The sequence below is a fragment of the Nothobranchius furzeri genome, chromosome 1, assembly GCF_043380555.1.
Source record: "Nothobranchius furzeri strain GRZ-AD chromosome 1, NfurGRZ-RIMD1, whole genome shotgun sequence".
Classification (NCBI taxonomy): domain Eukaryota; kingdom Metazoa; phylum Chordata; class Actinopteri; order Cyprinodontiformes; family Nothobranchiidae; genus Nothobranchius; species Nothobranchius furzeri.
In genome coordinates, this window is record NC_091741.1 from 42,874,575 (window position 1) to 42,892,798 (window position 18,224).

The following is an 18,224-nucleotide window of genomic DNA, read 5'->3' on the forward strand; positions in this document are numbered from 1 at the left end:
CCTTTTTATTTTATCACACCAAACACTGAATCATAACCACAAAGCACCGTTCTGTCCGACTGATCCGACCTGGTCCAGTTTTCTGGGAAAGAGTTTTTCACCTCAAGCCTGTTCGGTCTACGTCCCGTCAGCGGTGAGATCCTTCTGTTGTTAGTGTCCTGGATTCTGCTTTAGCACGTGTTTTGTTTTATTTTTTTCCAGCTGAACCTATACACACCAACATCCTTCGTTGTTAAAATGATGACGAGTGAGGAAGAAACACAGTTTTGGGTGAGTATGAAGATTATTTTACAGACGGAGTTTTCAGAGAGAACTAAAGGCCTCCTGGAAGGAAAGCGTCCACTTTTGTCTCCTGTTCTTGTTTTTCCGTTCCGATGACTTCCAAACGCTTCAGCTCAGTAGTCCAGCCACCAGGTGGACCAGGAGATGGAAGCTGGATCCTGAAGTGACATCACATCTGGGCTGTAAGACCTGCAGACATGAGGCAAACGTCACCACTTTTTACACGAACATTCAGCGCTATCAAATTAGTGACTATGATTTAATCACTGTAGAATAGGATGTAAAAACAGGAACTCTTAAGTTTTATTACAGCAAACTAGCTATTTACAGATTTCAGAGGCTTCTGCATTGGTGCCATGTTGCACAACGTTTCTAGAATATGTTCCACCCACAGAGCTGTTAAATCATGAAATAAAAATAAATACTTTGAGTTCATCTTCAGCCACACCTGATTACCACCAAACCCATACAGCTAAGAATGAAATAGGCTAAACAATCTCAAAAAGCAAGTTTAAAGGAATTAAGGGACATAAGAAGCCTAACTTCTAACATCTAAAGCTCCGTAAGAAGCACTTGGTTAAGGTCAAAGGCCATGAAAGAAGCGGAACGGAAATACCGAACCTCTACTGACTAAAAATAACACAAAGTTCTGTTTCATATTGGGGGAAATATTCTGTGGAACTTCCTGGAAGCTGTTTTCCCCATTTTATCTGACCTAAAGTTAACAAGATGTAAAACATGGTGGTGGTAGTGTGATGGTCTGGGGTCGATTTGCTGCTTCAGGACCTGAACCACTTGCTTAAATGGATGGAACCATGAATTCTGCTTTCTAGCAGAAAATCCTGAATGTGTCTGACCTTTGACCTTTAAAATGTCATTTTTTTCCTGGAAAACCCATGAATGCTGCTGAATTACAAAAGTTCTCTAAAAGAGCATGGGACCACATTCCTCCACATGTGAGACTCATTGCCGGTTACCACAAACACTTCAGCATTTACAGGTGAAACTCGAAAAATTATAATATGGTGCAAAAGTTTATTTCAGTAATTTAATTAAAAGGTGAAACTAAAATATGATTGATTCATTACAAGCAAAGCCAGATATTTCAAGCCTTTATTTGTTATAAATGAGATGATTATGGTTTACAGCTTATAAAAACACCCAAACAAAACATGTCAGACAATTAGAATATTGTGAAAAGATTCAGTATTCTAGACTGTGTCACCTTTGATCAGCTAATGAATCCAAAACACCTGCAAAGTGTTCCTGAGCCTTTAGATGGTCACTCAGTCTAAAATGAATGACTGACATAAGTTAAATTTTGCATGTTTTTTTATGTTTTGTGTGTGCAATACCAAAAACTAACCACGAGGTGGCACTACAATCATTTTAGAATAGAATAGACTTTATTGGCCCAACACAGTGGGGAAATTCACTTGTTACAGCAGCAGCAACACCTGAGAGAATAATTTGAAAATAAATAATAACAAAGGTACAAGTATTCATACACATAGGCAGTAATTAGTATTGTAACCTTCGACCGCTAAAAACCACAAATAAAAAATGAAAAACTTGGCTTCCAGCACTATGCAGCATTCTGCAAGAGACACAGACGTACAATGTAAATCTGGTATTGAACACATATTGAATATTGTATTGATGTTATTGTGTAACCGTATAATACCAGTACAGCTTAAACTGAGGAGTTTTACACTCTTACTGCAGAGGAGATGAAATATCTATGGTAGCGTTTTTTTTTTTATCTGGGATGTCTCAGTCTGCCTCTGAAGGAGCTGTCCATGGTCTCCACAGTGGAACACACAGTGGGTGGGAAGGGTTTTTAAGATGGAGGTCATCTTCCTCAGCATCCTCCTTTTACACGTCTCCTCAACTGAATCCAGTGGGCAGCTCAGAGCCGAGCTAGCTTTGTCAACTAGCTTGTTCAGTTTCTTCCTGTCTCTGTCAGAGCTGCCCAACAGACCACATCAGAGTGGATAACAGAGCCAGCCACAGAGTGATAAAAGGATTTTAGCAGCTGGGAACTAACTCCGAAGGACCTCAGCCTCCTCAGGAGGTGGAGGCTGCTTTGGCCCTTCTTATACAGAGCATCTGTGTTGCGTGACCTTGAAAAGAGGCACTGCTGCTAGATTTTTATTTTTGTTTCTTAAATCTGCAGAACTTTGATGGAAACAAAATCCAAAATGAAAAATGCTTTTATTGTTACTCATTAAACTAGAATACAGATGTGGAACTGAATCTAGGTCTTAAGGGTAAAATACACAGTTTTACAAATATACAATAGCTGACTTTGAATGTAAGAACAGGTTTATTTGTTATATTTCTTCCCTGCAATATAATATAAAAATAAAACATAAAAATGAAATTATTCAAATAGGTTACCGTATTTTCCGGTCTATAAGCCACTACTTTTTTCCCACGCTTTGAACCATGCGGCTTATAATGAGGTGCAGCTTTACTGAAGATTTTCCCTCACCTGCAGGGGGCGCTTTAGCAGAAAGTGAAACAGGTGGAAGTCAAAAGTGGAAATCGAAGAAAGTGCTCATTTTAATTTAGCACATGCAAGCAGCCGGCACGACGAAGATTTTTTTTTCAAATCCACACCCCCTCATCATGGTAACTACATGTATGAGTTCATATGATGCCGCATTTAAGTTAAAGGCCATCGATCTGGCAGTGAAGGAGGGAAACAGTGCTGCCGCACATAAGCTTGGCATGAATGAATCCAGGGACGAAATTTTGATTTCAGAAGTGGGGGGGGACACAGCAGGCTTGTGCGGATTTGGGGTGGGGGGTGTTATGTAAAGACCCCTTGACACGTCACGTGCCCATCTCAATAATTTTTCCATCCTCTATATATATATATATATATATATATATATATATATATATATATATATATATATATATATATATATATATATATATATATATCAAAGTTAAAAAATGTACAACTCTATTATTATTTTTATTTATTATCATTATTGAAGTGCAGTTTTGGCTGTTGACAATGGATAGGCCATTGTATTTATTGTTTTGGGTCTTTTTTATTGTTTTTGGTGCAACATTTTCTAACAGGGAGTGAGATTCCTTTTTTATTCAATTTTTGTTTGTTATTTTTATTCATTTAGAAGTTCTGGTTCTGGACATTTCAATGTTAAATTAAGGTTTATTTGTTGCATTTTAAAGGGTGTACTTGCATTATTATGATATATTAACATTATATTAGTGGTTATTTTGGTCTAGATAATGTTGACAATATCGTTTATCATCAACAATTTGTTGGACAAAATATCGTCCAGCAAAATTTGTTACATTCCCAGGCCTAGTCAAAAGTATAAAAATTATTTATACATAAACGGTCCCTCCTGAGATCTGGCCGTTTGTTCATTTGCTGTGTTAGAGGACATGCTGAACTAATGTTTTACACATGATCATCACCCTAACATTTGAGTGTATAAAAACATATTAAATATGTTTTTTCCCTTAAAAGTGTTTAAGCAGTTGTTGCATTTCAACACACAAAAAATAAATGGAAAAAATAAGATAAATCTAATGAAAAGTGTACATCTTTGACATTAAGCTTAAAAAAATCTGTTGACGATGATGATACTGTTCATTTTTCAGAGCTTTTTAATGTGAAAATATACATTGCAATAGATAAGTTTACAATAAAGTTAAATGATAAAAGTTTTGAAGTTACACTTCTACTACTACTAGTAATAATTATGATGATAATAGTAATAATAAAAAAATAATTATTATAATAATACGAACAAATTGTGTCTGAGGAGTCAGTTATGTGGAGGAGATGAGTTTGTAAAAGTTAGTTTTGAGTTTGTGTGTGAAGGAGGAGGTGAGTCTGAGCTTAATGCAGGGGTGTCACATGTCCAACTTACGTTTTGACTTTGAAAGAAGTCTCTTATTTCCACTTTTCGTTTTCTTGATATGCTGCCTCCTGGCTGTGCCTAACTACCAAAGACTCACAAATGAACACTTATTCAAATGTTATGTAATGGAAGCTGAGCTGAGCTCTGATATTACACAGCGTCTAGTTGACGATGTGACTCAGTACCGGTGTTCCCTAGCGGCTCCAAACTAGCAAAACAACGTGAGCACGTTCTGACTGTTTACAACTTGAGTGACAGCAGCAACAGCCAATAATACGTTAGCAAGTATCAGCAGAGCCAATAGATTAGCTTTTGGGCGGGTCTAATAGTAAACCGGTTTCCGTTTCGGTCCTAGTGCTCAACCAAATCCATTTAATGGAGCGTAACATTGTTTTTGGACGGAAAAAAGTGCAGGGGACCAAAACTGCCTTTTGAAAAAGTGGGGGGGGGACATGTCCCACCCGTCCCCCCCCAAAATTACGTCCCAGAATGAATCCATGGTTCGGCGCTGGAGACGGCAGCGGGAAGAACTTATTCAAGCCAGCATCACCCGGGGATGATGACAGCCAGGCCTGGATTAATGCACAGGCTTGATATGGCTTAAACCTAGGGGCCCACGTGTGTTCTGGGGCCCCCACTGGCCAGCTAAAAATATATAATTTTATTAAAATTTACTTGCAAGAATATTCTTGAACTGTATTGGCTGACAAAATCATAAGCGACACTGATTGGGTAAACATTGTGGCGGTCTTGAGTTAAGTAACGTGTCACGTGACACGTCGTATTCATGTATCATAGGCTGCTGCACTTAACGAGGGAAAATGAAAAAAAAAATGCCAGAAAGAAAATATGAGAGAATCAAAGAACAAAAGCACAAAAATCTTCTGCAGAAAATCCCAAAATTGTCAGGATATTTTAAACGTGCTGCTGGACCCAACAGCAGGTTATAGAAAAGCCAGACGTTCACGATGAAGGCAACGGAGCTATGCTAGCTGGAGCGGCAGAGGTACATGATGCTAGCTCAAAGGAGGGAACGAGCAGTCACAGAGAAGCTGATCTTGTCCACTTGGGGGCAGAGGCAGACCTGCTTCAAGTAGATTCTGATGGAAGCCCGGCAGAAGGTCCTCGCCAGGTGACGCTGATGGTGGATGCTAACTTAAACCCGGATCCTGCTAATGGGGTGAAATGGATGAAAATGCCACAAAATATTGGTAAATCATGGTTAATTCACAAATACCCTATGATTGATTAGATTAACATTTTTAGTTGTTTGACAGCCCTAATTAAAATAAATATCTGCAGATAAGAATATAGGATAAGAATATTTTGCTTCGATCAAGCATTTTTGGTCCCGAACAAGTGTAGCCATGGGCCCCTGTACACCTTAATCCTAAACTGAAGAAGAGGGCTTTAATGGCTTTAGTGCGCAGGAGGAAGATGAGAGAGAATGACTTTTCTGGTAGGCAAGTGTGTTTTATTTACTAACAGGCATGTTTTGTGTGCAGTTTTTATTTTCTAATCATCCAGGGCTTATTAATGCTGTGTCAGCGCGCTGTTCTTCTAAGCATGCAAATTACCGGTAATAACGTGTCAGCTCTGTTTTTATTTTACAACCATCCAGAAATATGAATGCTATCAGTGCTGTTTTCTTTTCTAAACTTGCAGGCACGTTCACCCGTGTTTAAAATTTGTTTTGTTGAATTAAAACAACAACGAAAACCCTCACTGTAGCGTCTTTCTGTCTAATTATCTTACGTTATGGCCGTACATGCGCTGTGCGCCGGAGACCTGCATGTGACTGCTGTATTCGAGTGCGGCGTGTGTGTAGAAAACCTTTTTTTTGTTGTTGTTGGTGTGGCTTATATTGAGGTGCGCTCTATAGTCCGGAAATTACGGTATGTTCTAACCAGAGGAAGCCTGCTAGTAAGGCTGTTGGCAGATTCAGTAAAATAAAGAAAATAAAACAAAGAGGCAGATTTCAGACGTCAGAAATAAGTATTTTTAAACTCTTGGCTGTAGGTCTCCTTGGAATAACATTTTCTTTTATATTATGTAATCTTGTTCAATCGCCAGGAAAACAATATTTTCAATCTCCCTTCCAAGTTTGAGATTCTCTCATGTTTTTGCCAGACAATAAGCAAAGGAAACGACAGCAAATGGGTTAAAATGTTGACAACATACCTGCCAGCGTGTGTGACTGCTTCTCCATCTCCAGAAGTTAAATCACATTGTTTCCAGTCTCTGAAGAGGAAAAGAAGTATTTTTAAAAAATTTGGTCAAGATTGCTGTTCAACATTTAACCAGCAGATGTCAGTGTGGGATACATTTTTAACCCTGCAGAGGCAAGAAATGAATTAAATTGACATGTTTGTGTCACTTTTTTTCACTAAACTAACAAGAATAAATAAAAATAACCAAATGCTTTATATTTCCTTGAGTTTGTTTTAATTTCTTGCTTATTTTTCCCATCAGTTTCCTCCTTTTTGGTTCATTATCTCCTCTCTTCTCTGTCTTGTCCTCCTCTTGGCTTCCTAATGACTTTTTCCTCTCAGATGCTACAAGATAACAGGAAACGGTCCTGGCTGACAGGGAGGCTGTGATTCATTTAGACAGGCTGGCAGCGAGTTGTGTAAACAGCCATTAGTAATTCATCACTCCATCCAGCGTCCCCGGGCTTCAATTAACCCTTGATATTTGTGCCTTTTCCTCTAGGACACCCATCCCTGTCTCCTCCCTTCATGCTTTTCATCTCATCCCTGCTCCATTTGCATTGTTTTGTTTTTGGGTTCGAGAATCGGTGCCATCTAAGTCTCACCGGCCACAGAAGAAAACAAAACAACTGAGAAGGTGGTGTTTTATACCCATCCAATGCAGGAAAATTACACAAGGAAAAAGAAAGGAGATGTTTTTAATTACGAAGCTGCTGGTTGGATGGGAGGTTTGGCAGCTTGGTGTTTTTGGTGTGCTGTATTTTCTTAGAGCCTAAAACGCATTTGAATGGAAAACCACACAGAAGCTAAAGCCTCAAAATTAAATCATGATATTTATGATGATAAAGCAAAAAATAAAAAAAGGGGTGTTTGGAATCTTTATTTTATGATAAAGTACATAGTTGCAGTAATTTTTGCTTGTTATGCTCCCATTTAAAGTAGTTTTATACACACATGAATTAAAAAAATGCAATAAAAGAAAATAAATGTACAAAAGATGGTCCATTTTATTCTAAATTTAATGTTCACACACAACAAAGTTTCTTGTTTGTTATACATGTTTAAATAATTAAAATATATTAATATTAAGGTAATTATAATACATATAAATACATTTTTATTTTTATTTATCATCCCTGTATTTTTGAATGTCTATATTTTTCTGCTAGGTTAATCACACTTTCACTAATTATTTGACAAAATGTTATTTCACGTGTGGTTGATTCTCAATGGCGGGACAATGCTTGATTTACAAATCCAGCATGAAATCTTCTAATATTGACCTAAAATATCAAAAATGAGAAAACTTCCATCTATTCATCAGCTTTTGAATGATTGTTTCTTATGCTGCACCTTCTGCGCTGTAACTACTCACACTTAAACTTTGTCTTCTTTCTCGTCGTCGTCTTCCTCCGCTTATCCGGGTCCGGGTCATGGGGGCAGCATCCCAACTAGGGAGCTCCAGACCGTCTTCTCCCCGGCCACCTCCACCAGCTCCTCCGGCAGGACCCCAAGGCGTTCCCGGACCAGATTGGAGATGTAACCTCTCCAACGTGTCCTGGGTCGACCCGGGGGCCTCCTGCCGGCAGGACATGCCCGAAACACCTCCCTAGGGAGGCGTCCAGGAGGCATCCTGACCAGATGCCCAAACCACCTCAACTGGCTCCTTTCGATCCGGAGGAGCAGCGGTTCTACTCCGAGTCCCTCCTGAATGTTCAAGCTCCTCACCCTATCTCTAAGGCTGAGCCCGGCCACCCTACGGAGGAAACTCATTTCGGCCGCTTGTATCCGCGATCTCGTTCTTTCGGTCACTACCCAAAGCTCATGACCATAGGTGAGGATTGGGACGTAGATCGACCGGTAAATCGAGAGCCTGGCTTTCTGGCTCAGCTCCCTCTTCACCACGACAGATTGGCTCAGCGTCCGCATCACTGCAGACGCCGAACCAATCCGCCTGTGGATCTCCCGATCCCTCCTACCCTCACTCGTGATCAAGACCCCGAGATACTTAAACTCCTCCACTTGAGGTAGGACCTCTCTCCCGACCCGGAGTTGGCAAGCCCCCCTTTTCCGGTCGAGGTTGTCTTCTTTCTGATTCTTAAATCTGAAGTAAATTCATGTATTTAATTTGATCTTAATTTATTTGTGTATTTTAATTGGGCTGTCACCTTGTTTTAATGGTCGAGCTATTCTCACTAATGGAAAGCACATTGAATTGCCTCTGTGTTGCCCAGTTTTACCAAATGTCGAGTGTAATTTAAAGGTTTTCCTTAATTCTAACAATGATGTTTTTTCTTCTTACTGTCTCCCAGCAGCTCCTCAGACATCAGATTGTCTTGGCGGTTTCCCAGAACGAAGGCCAGGAAGGAGAGGATGAGAGAGTCCATGATGCCCATGATGGCCAGTATGTAGGCCCAACGTACCGAACAGGCACCCAGCGTGTATTTATCCGTCTGCTCACCACACATCCGTTTCACCTCGTCGCTGTCCCAGCCATCAGGGTAGATCATGCAGCCCAGAATCAGACATGTACCTGGAACAGGAGGAGAGGACGATGAATGAGCGTTTCTTAACAAGCTACCAGGGGAGGACTCGTGTTGGAGTCGACACTGTAGGTAAACCTAAAAACATTGTGTCGTTTATTTAAAAAGTAGGTCTGCAGCATGTTTGTTTTGTTAGGAAAGAGTGTGAGCATGCTCCTGAGCAGCAGATTACACAAGTTTTAATCTACCTGCACACACACTTCAGTTTATGACGTGTGAAAGAGGAAGTGTTGAGAAATGAGTTGAAATGTTAAAGCTCATAAAAGTTAGTTTTATTAATAAACTCTGTGTTTTTTTTTTACCAGAGCTTTGACCTTTAAATGAGATAAAAATTTATTTGAAACTGTGACTTTTTTTTTCCTCGACGTTTGGATTTTATTTTGGAAAAAAAAATTTCTTCGATTTTTTTAAGTTGAATTTTTTTAATTGACTGCGGCGCCAACACTTTAATACCACTTATTTGATGACACGCCTGTAGAGATTTAAAATTTTATACCAAGTGTTTTTAAATAAGTCAAATTTAGATAAATTTCAACATATTTGTGTCATGGTCTGCGTCTGCGTCTCCCCTCATGTGTCTCCTTGTGTTCTCCATTCGTCTCTAGGTTCTCCTGTTGTGTATCTTAGTGCCCTCTTGTGTCATTGTCTACGTCTTCCTCATGTGTTCCCAGATCTACAGCCCTCCAGATCATCTCTCCCAGGTCCTGTGTTCCTTCAGTCTTCCCCAGTCACCCCTCCTCAGTTTTTATAGTTTCAGCTTTTCATTTTATTAGTCTCTTTAGTGTGTTTTTTCCTACCGGTGTTTGTAGTTTTTCTTGCCCTTAGAATATTAGTTATGTTGTTGCTTTTCTTGTCTTTAGGTTTTACTCTTAGGTCATGTTATTTTCCTCCCTGATTAGTTAATTGCTTTTACCTGGTTCTCTCCTCACACACCTGCAGCCCATCTGCCTCCCATCATGCCCCAGTGTATATAGCCCTGTCTGTGTGTCAGTTTTCTTGTCGGTCCATTGTTTTGTGTCAGCGTTGTTTTGTGCTCTATGTGAGCTTTCGTTCTCCTGGTGATCAGGACTTAGTTTTTGACTTCCTGCCCTTTTGGATTTTTTGGTTCCTCGTCTTAATAAAGAAGGATTTTACTTTTAAACCGCTCCTGCCTCGTGTCATCTGGGGTTTTCTGCATCTTGGGTCCTAACCTCCTAACCTGCAACATGACAATTTGAAACAAAAAGTTAAAAGTAAAGGAGCAGAGCAGCTGATCTTTAGCAAATTTCACAGTGTGGTTGAAAAAGATGGCAGCAGAAAGAAAGCTTCATTTTAGACTTTGCTAGGTGGTGAGTGTGGCGAGCTGAGTTGAGCGTCTTACAGCAGTCCGGCAGCGACCCCAATGAGATGAAATTGGGTGTCATGAGATTAAAGTGGAAACAAATAAACGCGAGAGTAGGGGTGTAAATCTGTTTCCACGTTTCCTAGCATCATGTGTTGACATGAGTGGAGATGGACCAGCCGCTGTCTGCTGCCCGGCTGATGATGACAGGCTGTTGGGAAGCGCAGCCTCTAATGACACTTCTGTCTCTGCTGTTTTCACACACAGTCTTAGTCAGTATGGCACTGCCATATTCTTTGTGAAAAATGCTGCCAGAAGTAGCTTTTTTGTTTACTAAATCAATAAAAAAAAGCTACCTGAGACCTCCTGAATGGAAAATTAACGAGCTGTCGAGGAATATTGGCCGGATCACCGCAATGTGAATTCACAGACTCACATAATTGTCGAGATGAATCGTAAGCTTGGAACTTTGGCCGAGATTCATATATTGGCACAAACGATGGATGCCATCAAGGAGAGAGTGGACGAATCAGCACGGATTGGGATAGTTTAATGTCCATTATTGGGATTCTGAGAGGTTGAGGACCAACAAACTGTAAGACAGAGGAAATTATCTCTGTCTGGCCCCAAAACAATTTCTAATCGGAATCTGGCGTCCTTGAGCCTGCAAGGCTCCAACGAAAACTTCCCCCTCAGAAGATATGTGGAATGTGCCGTCGCTATGGCAACTCAACTCTGTCTCCTTTCCCAGCCTGGGCGGGACTGCGGGAAGGCCGCTGAAACGTTCCGGTCACTGCAACCCTCCAACCCTCAATGACCCCCCCCCCCCCCATCCACACTGAGGTGACATGCGCTGCTTATCGTGGCTGCAGGAACTGAAGTGGGGATAGTCCCAGCCCACCACCCCACCTAGTGGACACTTATGTTGTGTAATGTCTGAAGTCTGTTGCATATCTGTCTGAGGTTTTTTTTTTTTTTTTTGCAGAGCAAAGCTGCCCTCCTGGTGGGAGGGTAGCTCTCAAGTGCCTTTTTTCCCCTCCACCTGAACCAACCCTCATGTAACCCTCTTATCTCTATTAAGGTAGCGCGACTCAGGGTTGCGAATGACCAGGCACCAATTCTTGTCATGTGTCTTGCCCATGTATGTCTGATCTCTGAATTGTGTACTGAAACTCTAATTTCCCTCTGGGATTAATGAAGTATCTTTGATTGATTGACTGACCTCCTTCCTCCAGCTCATCCAGGCCTGCTGTGAGAAATAATCTTTCCTCTCTTGGGTCGCCATGGGGACTGTGGAAGGCATCCCAGCCAGATGCCTAAACCACCTCACCTGGCTTCTTATGATACGACTGTGAGTGAGTTAGCTGATGTGTGTAAATCGGCCACAGATGTGCATCCGATGAAGGTTTCATTTGAATCCGTCCCGTGGTTCATCAGACATTTTGTTAAAACTGCTGATAAACCAAAACAGAAAGAACAATTCACCTTTTGCCCTTCAGCAACGGCTAATAATAAAAACGTGCATTAGATGGAGACAACTCTTCAGGGATACTGAGAACAAAAAGGACTGAAGTATTTAAGAGGCATTAGAGGAGCATATCTGCATCCTGCTGGAAGACTGACGCAAGTTGCAATTGGATTAAACTGGTTGATAATCTCTGGAAATATCTCTCCCTCCATTCCTCTATCTTCTCCCTGGCTGGAAAGCTTAGCATCCAGCCCAGAAGATGCCCAGAGACGACACATCATCAGCATCCTTCTTCCAAAAGATGGGCAGCTCTTCTGCATCGTTAAAAAGAAAAAGTCGAGGGCAACAAATAAGGAAAAAACATAAAAATCGCAGGAAATCATTCGGTTTTTTAAAAAAGGTTTCTTTTGAACACAGAACTTTTAGGGTTTTAAAAGCTCAAATCTAAGTCAGACACATTTTTGTTAGATTTGGCAAAGCACACAAACTTCTATTCTGTGTAAACAACCTGTTCCTGCAGGTTTCTCAGCTGTAATATTAATAGAATGAGTGGAACTGAACGCCATCCCAGCGGCACGTCTTCCATCTCCCACAGGCTTCGCATTGAAGGGAAAACACAAGATCAGATAGATAACAGGTTTTTGTCTTTCCGACTCATCCCGGCGCCTCAAGATGTGCTGCAGCTGTGGCTGTACTGTTAAAGTAAATCTGCAGTCACTAAAGGAACGTCATTTAGACTCTGCGTGTTCCCACGGACTGATTTAACCTTCGTCCTTTGGTGTCTTTTAAACAAACGGGATCCTTTTAAAGAAACACTAAAGAAAAAACACTAAATTAATTAGGTTATTTATTTATCTATTTTTTTATTCATTTTTTTATTGTATATATTTTTTATACGTGCTATTTTTGAACAGTTTTTATTTATTTATATATATATATTTTTTTAACCGTAGATTTATGATCAACATTATTTTAATATCTATATAACTTTTTATATTACAATTTTCATTTTAGCTCATTATTTTATATTTTAACCTTAATTTAACCTTTTTCCAGTGTTTCGTCTTTGGGAGCCCTCTGCCCTGGGGGCGGTGGTCGGCTGTGGCGACCTGGGTGCTTTCCAGGTGTGCCTGGGTGGATGTGGGGGTCTCCGCCCTCCCTGCCCTGGGCGCCCTGTGTTGGTGCCTTGGCTGCTACTGTTGATCTGCTGCTGTCGGGGCGGATGGCTCCCCTGATGGCGTTTCCTTATCTTAGCAGGTCTGGGTCATCTAAACTCTGTTCGTTCTGTTTTTTCCATGGAGGTGTGTGTGTGTGTGTGTGCGCGTGCGTGCGTGCGAGCGAGTGAGTGTGTGTGTGTGTGTGTGTGTGTGTGTGTGTGTGTGCGCGCGCGCGCGCGTGTGTGTGTGCCAGAGGATGAGTGTTGTGAAGGGGTTTTTATTCTCAAGACTGTTTTTAAATTCTGGGGATAGGAGGGAATGTGAGTATGCAGGGCCTTTTTAATCTGTCAAGCACTTTGAGTTGCATGCATTGTATGATTAATTGCTATATAAATAGTTTAATTTGATTTGATAAAGCTTTGCTTCGGCGGGTGTATCTTTCGATCGTTCTTCCCTGATTTCTTGACAAAACTCTACTTGTTTCCCCGAGACTGCGGGCAACTTTTTGGCAAACGTGTTTTATTTTTAGGATGGCACAGAGCTGTTGTGTTGCTGTGGACCTCTCTCCAAACCTCCAATAAATTCCTCTCATCTCAACAGCCCTTCAGCCTTTTTCACGATGGATGAAAAAGCATCTGCACAAAATTTCTGTCACAAATAGTGACGGATAATACCAAATCCTCACACGTCTGACTGGGGTTAGCTCGTCTCACATCTTCACAGGAACCGTGTGTTCAAAACGGACCACCTCAGAGCTGATGGTAACATTTACTCAACAGCTGAGTGATCCGAGTTTGTTACGCTTCAGATGATTGAGGTCAGCTGTGTAACAGAATGAAATCACTGTTTTCCACCTAAAAGTCACCCCCCCCCCCTCCTCAGCAAGAACTAATCTGCATGAGATATTGCTCAAGATCTCATGCGTCTGCTTCTAAACGGGTTTCCTTTCCAGCCCAAGAGAAGAATGAAGACAAAGGACTCTTTCTTTTTAATAAATCAAAGAACTCTATTTTTAATAAGCTAAACAAACAAAGTGTTAATCAATAATAAAATGTGAACCAATTTGTGAAGTGAAAATATTAATTACTTGATATTATAATCCTACAGAATATAATAAGTAATATAACTTTAAATGTTTCCACTGGAGACTGATCACACGTAAGGTTGAGCCACATCACACACATCTTTTACTGATCCAATCATAATCTGCCAAATCTGACGGAGGCGTGGTTTTGGTGGTGCTTGGTAAATCTGTCATCTTTTCATTCGACCGTAAATCAAAACATCCGAAGTATAAAACTATGTCCACGTCATCTTTAACGCCAGTTCAAAGCGTTCTAGAGAAGTTGTCGGAGTGGCCAATCCGTAACTTTCCTCTTCAGCCGAAAGAACCAACGGCAAGCTGGATAAAATCTGTTGCTGTTCCAACTGCTGCAACGGTTCCTTTCAGAATAAAAGCTGAACCATCACGACCCAGGTTTGGGTCTTGCTAGATGCCAACAAAACTGTCGTGACCCGGAAGTATCTCAAGACTGGACTGGTCGGCGGCCACGGCTGTTCCTACAGGCTTCGGCTCCAGAAAGGTCCAAGCTGGACCTCTACACCTCCTGATCTAGATGGGGACTTCTGCCAAGGGTACGGAGACCGACAGAATGGCGTGTTATGTGTTTATGAATCTCCAAATCAAAGCTTAGCGCGAAGAAATAACCTTCACTCCCATCAGACCTAATCGTTTACCCGGATTTGCTGGTTCTTAACAACATTCCACACCACACCATTCTCCATCTCACTTCACCTTAGTTACACCATACATTTAGTGTTTAAAGTTAGTCTAGTTTTAATTTGTTTTGTAATAAATCTTTAAACTTTTAAAACTTGACTCTTTTCTCTTGTCTCAGAGTTAATACGAAGTTGTCAAATAATCCCTGCAATAAAAAGTTCCAGTCTTCTGGTTAAAATTACCCAAAGATCCACAAGATTGATTTCATATTTATCATGGAATCACATGTCTTATGGTTCATTAAATAGATGTAAAATTAACCCTTTACAGCTGGAAATTGGAGGACGGCGTCTGTTTGGAAAGACTCACGAGCTCCTTAATGGAAGGCCTTGTTCCGTGTGGCTGTACTCTGCAGGAGAGGAGAAGTAATGAGCTAAATTTCACACTGGACTTCTGAGAACAACTCTCCATCAGAGGGAAGAGAAGGGCAATTACCGCGCGGCGCTGCGTCTCATTCTCTGATTGCCTGAGAGACATCGACTCGAGCTTTTCTGGTTAAGTCCGAACTTATAAGAACTCTGGAATCCTGGATCGAACTTGATGGTTCTTTTTCTTGCTTTACTTTAATTAGGGTTTGATGTTCTCCTGAGCTGGTCGTAGCAGATATAAACAGAATTAAAGGATAAAGAGTCTCAGTTTGGTTAGTGCATGAACTCATTAGAGCTGACAGAATTTTGCTCGGCCACCACAGCTCATTAAAAATTGCTCTAATTCTGTGAGGTTTTTTGGTATCGAGGTAAGATTTTAGTGAAAGTAGCAGAAAGTCATCCCGACGACACGCTCCAAGCATGTTTAGTGTGCAAAACAAAGGTGTCTAGTAACGAATGTTTCAATACCTTACATAGGTAGAAATATTGTAAATTTGTTAGGCGTGTCTGATGTGTAATATCAGGTATTATCTGTCTCAGTTTTCCCTCGTTTAATGACTAACTTTTACATACTATGCACATATTATACATCAAACTCTTCAGCTCCTTGCACTTCAAATGTCACAATGTGACAGATCTGAGGTTTCGTTTTGGAGATATTTTGTTTGTCTGGCACAACTGACCTAGCGTAAATTGAGTTATGATGTTTTGCACGGATAACGTCGAATTATGCTCAACATTGACTTTTTTACCGATATGCCGATATTGTCTGACTCTTAATTTTCCGATACCAATATACGATGTGTCCCGCTCTCATAAAAAACAAAACTAAAACATTACTAACATCACACATCTCCCATCATGCACACATTTTCTGAGCAAAATGACGACTACTTCAATTTAAGTCAGTAACAGGAAAATGCCATATTAATTTAGAATCAGAATCAGGCATATATTTGTATCTGTTTATATCAGTAGTGGACATTAAGAGTCAGCTTACATCAGATATCAGTTAAAAGTAGCAGATATCCTACGTTATTAATATCTATACTTATTATTATCTATTGACGTTTAACTTCTACTCCTCACATTTTCACAAAACGATCTGTAATCAGTGCTTTAAAAATTAGCCGCTTTACTTCTGTTTCACTTTGGCTTTTTACTGTTGAAAAAACATGAAGACAAAAACCTCTTCCAGATAAATGACCCCATCTGGATAGAGTGAATTTTGATTGTGGTTGGATAATCACTGAAATGTCTCCCATTCTGACACACTATTAGTACGTATCGTCCACATGTGGCTCTTTTTTTATTTTTTTATTTTTTTACCTTTTAGTTATTTAATTTTCCATTTTATCATCAGACAAAACAAACATACAACAAAATAAAGCAAAGCTGACAAAAAAAAAAGAAAAAGAAATGGGTAAAGAAGACGGTATCTTGGGGCTTTACCAGTTCATTTACCCAATTTTCTTAGAGCCCTTGTTATCATCAGCATCCAAACACCCTATAAAGTATGAAGCCTATTTCTACCATTTTTTGAAGAACATTTCTCCTCTCAGTCTCAGCTGAGTGGTAATCTTATATACATCTCATATACATTGTTCACAATCTCCTTACAACAGTCCAAGCTTGGTGGCTCCTGTTTATAACCATCTTTTGGTTATTGATTTTTTACAAGCAAATTAACAAAATTTTACAGAGATACCAATCCTTTGCCTGAGCCGAGTTCTCAATTAGATGACAAAAAAGTAGCGTCTTCTCAATGTTGGGTATTTATATCCAAGTAGAATGGTCATTTCCCAGGATATTTGATCCCAAAATGGTTTTATTTTATCACATACCCAAAAGATGTGAGAGTGGTTGGCACCTATGTGTCCACACTGTTTCCAACAGGGCTCCAGTGAATTTGTAAGTTTGCTTTTTAATTGTGGTGTAATAAAGAAACATGCTAAGTACTTCCAGCCAAATATTCTCAATTTTGGGAGCTTGTTGAAGTATGTTGTGCATTCAACATTAAGTGCCAGCAGCTCTCTTGTGATACTTCAGTTCTTCTTCCCCTTTATTTTTGTAGCGGTCACAGTTTTTAGCGTGACAACTGCAAATCCGTTATGACCAATAAGATGTGATGAATCCATATAGATATGAAATGTCAACCTGATTGATCTTTGAATGTTTAATCAGAAGAGTCTAGAGTTCCTTGCTTGTTCGGGGACCATAAACACACTTCGTATTCAATTCAATTCAATTCAAGTTTATTTATATAGCGCCAAATCACGACAAGAGTCGTCTCAAGGCACTTCACATAATAAACATTCCAATTCACAGTTCATTAAGCCAATCAGAAATAATGTTTCCTACATAAGGAACCCAGCAAATTGCATCAAGTCACTGACTAGTGTCAGTGACTATACAGCAATCCTCATACTAAGCAAGCATGCAGCGACAGTGGAGAGGAAAACTCCCTTTTAACAGGAAGAAACCTCCAGAGAATCCTGGCTCAGTATAAGCAGTCATCCTCCTTGACTCACTTGGCCCCACCTTGGGTATTAATCCAAACAGTATATACTGACAGAGTCAGTATATAATTAAAAAGGAATTTTATTCTTTTCTAAACTAATGATTATGCATGACAAGATATGAATAATGAGATGTGATGGAGCCATGGATGTAATTTTGGGGGGGCAGGGTGGACATTCCCCCCCACACACACACACTCGATCTGAATCTGTATGTGTGTGTGTGTGTGGGGGGCATGTCCACCCTGCCCATGTCCACCCTGCCCCCCCCCCTGTCCCCCCGCCCCCCACCCTATCTGCGCGCCTGGCGGAGACCCCCGGCAGATCCGGACTGTCAGAAGTCGGGTGGACCTCACGGCACCAGGATTTCGTAGATTAACTCCAATACGACCCGTCCAGTCTTGAGATGTCTCCAGGTCACAACAGTAGCTGGAATGCTTGTTTGCATCCAAACAAGCAGTTACACATCCAAACAGTGGACGTGGCTCTTCAGGGAGCCGTCTGGCTGTGTCAGCTTGCAGAGTGCAAACAGGTTTTGACTGTATGTCAAAAGAGATGTTTCGAGGATGCTTGTTTCGAATTGGCCGGTTCGGAACGTTGCTCGAAACTGAATCACTCGGGAAGTAATTCCTGTTTCATTAAACTACTTTGTTGTGATTTCTGGCCAA

General features: G+C 40.5%; 1 protein-coding gene across 1 annotated transcript in view; it reads right to left on the reverse strand.

Annotated features, from left to right (window-relative positions):
• Window positions 1–334: 334 nt before the first annotated feature.
• lhfpl3 (LHFPL tetraspan subfamily member 3) overlaps window positions 335–18,224 on the reverse strand; it is a 61,480-nt gene continuing 43,590 nt past the window's right edge. Inside the window, exons 2-4 of the mRNA XM_015960752.3 lie at window positions 8,703–8,933; window positions 6,372–6,431; window positions 335–471 (exon numbers count right to left, since the gene is read on the reverse strand). Coding sequence (XP_015816238.1) covers window positions 6,409–6,431; window positions 8,703–8,933 — 254 coding nt within the window. The 3' untranslated portion in view covers window positions 335–471; window positions 6,372–6,408. The remainder of the gene's footprint in view (window positions 472–6,371; window positions 6,432–8,702; window positions 8,934–18,224) is intronic.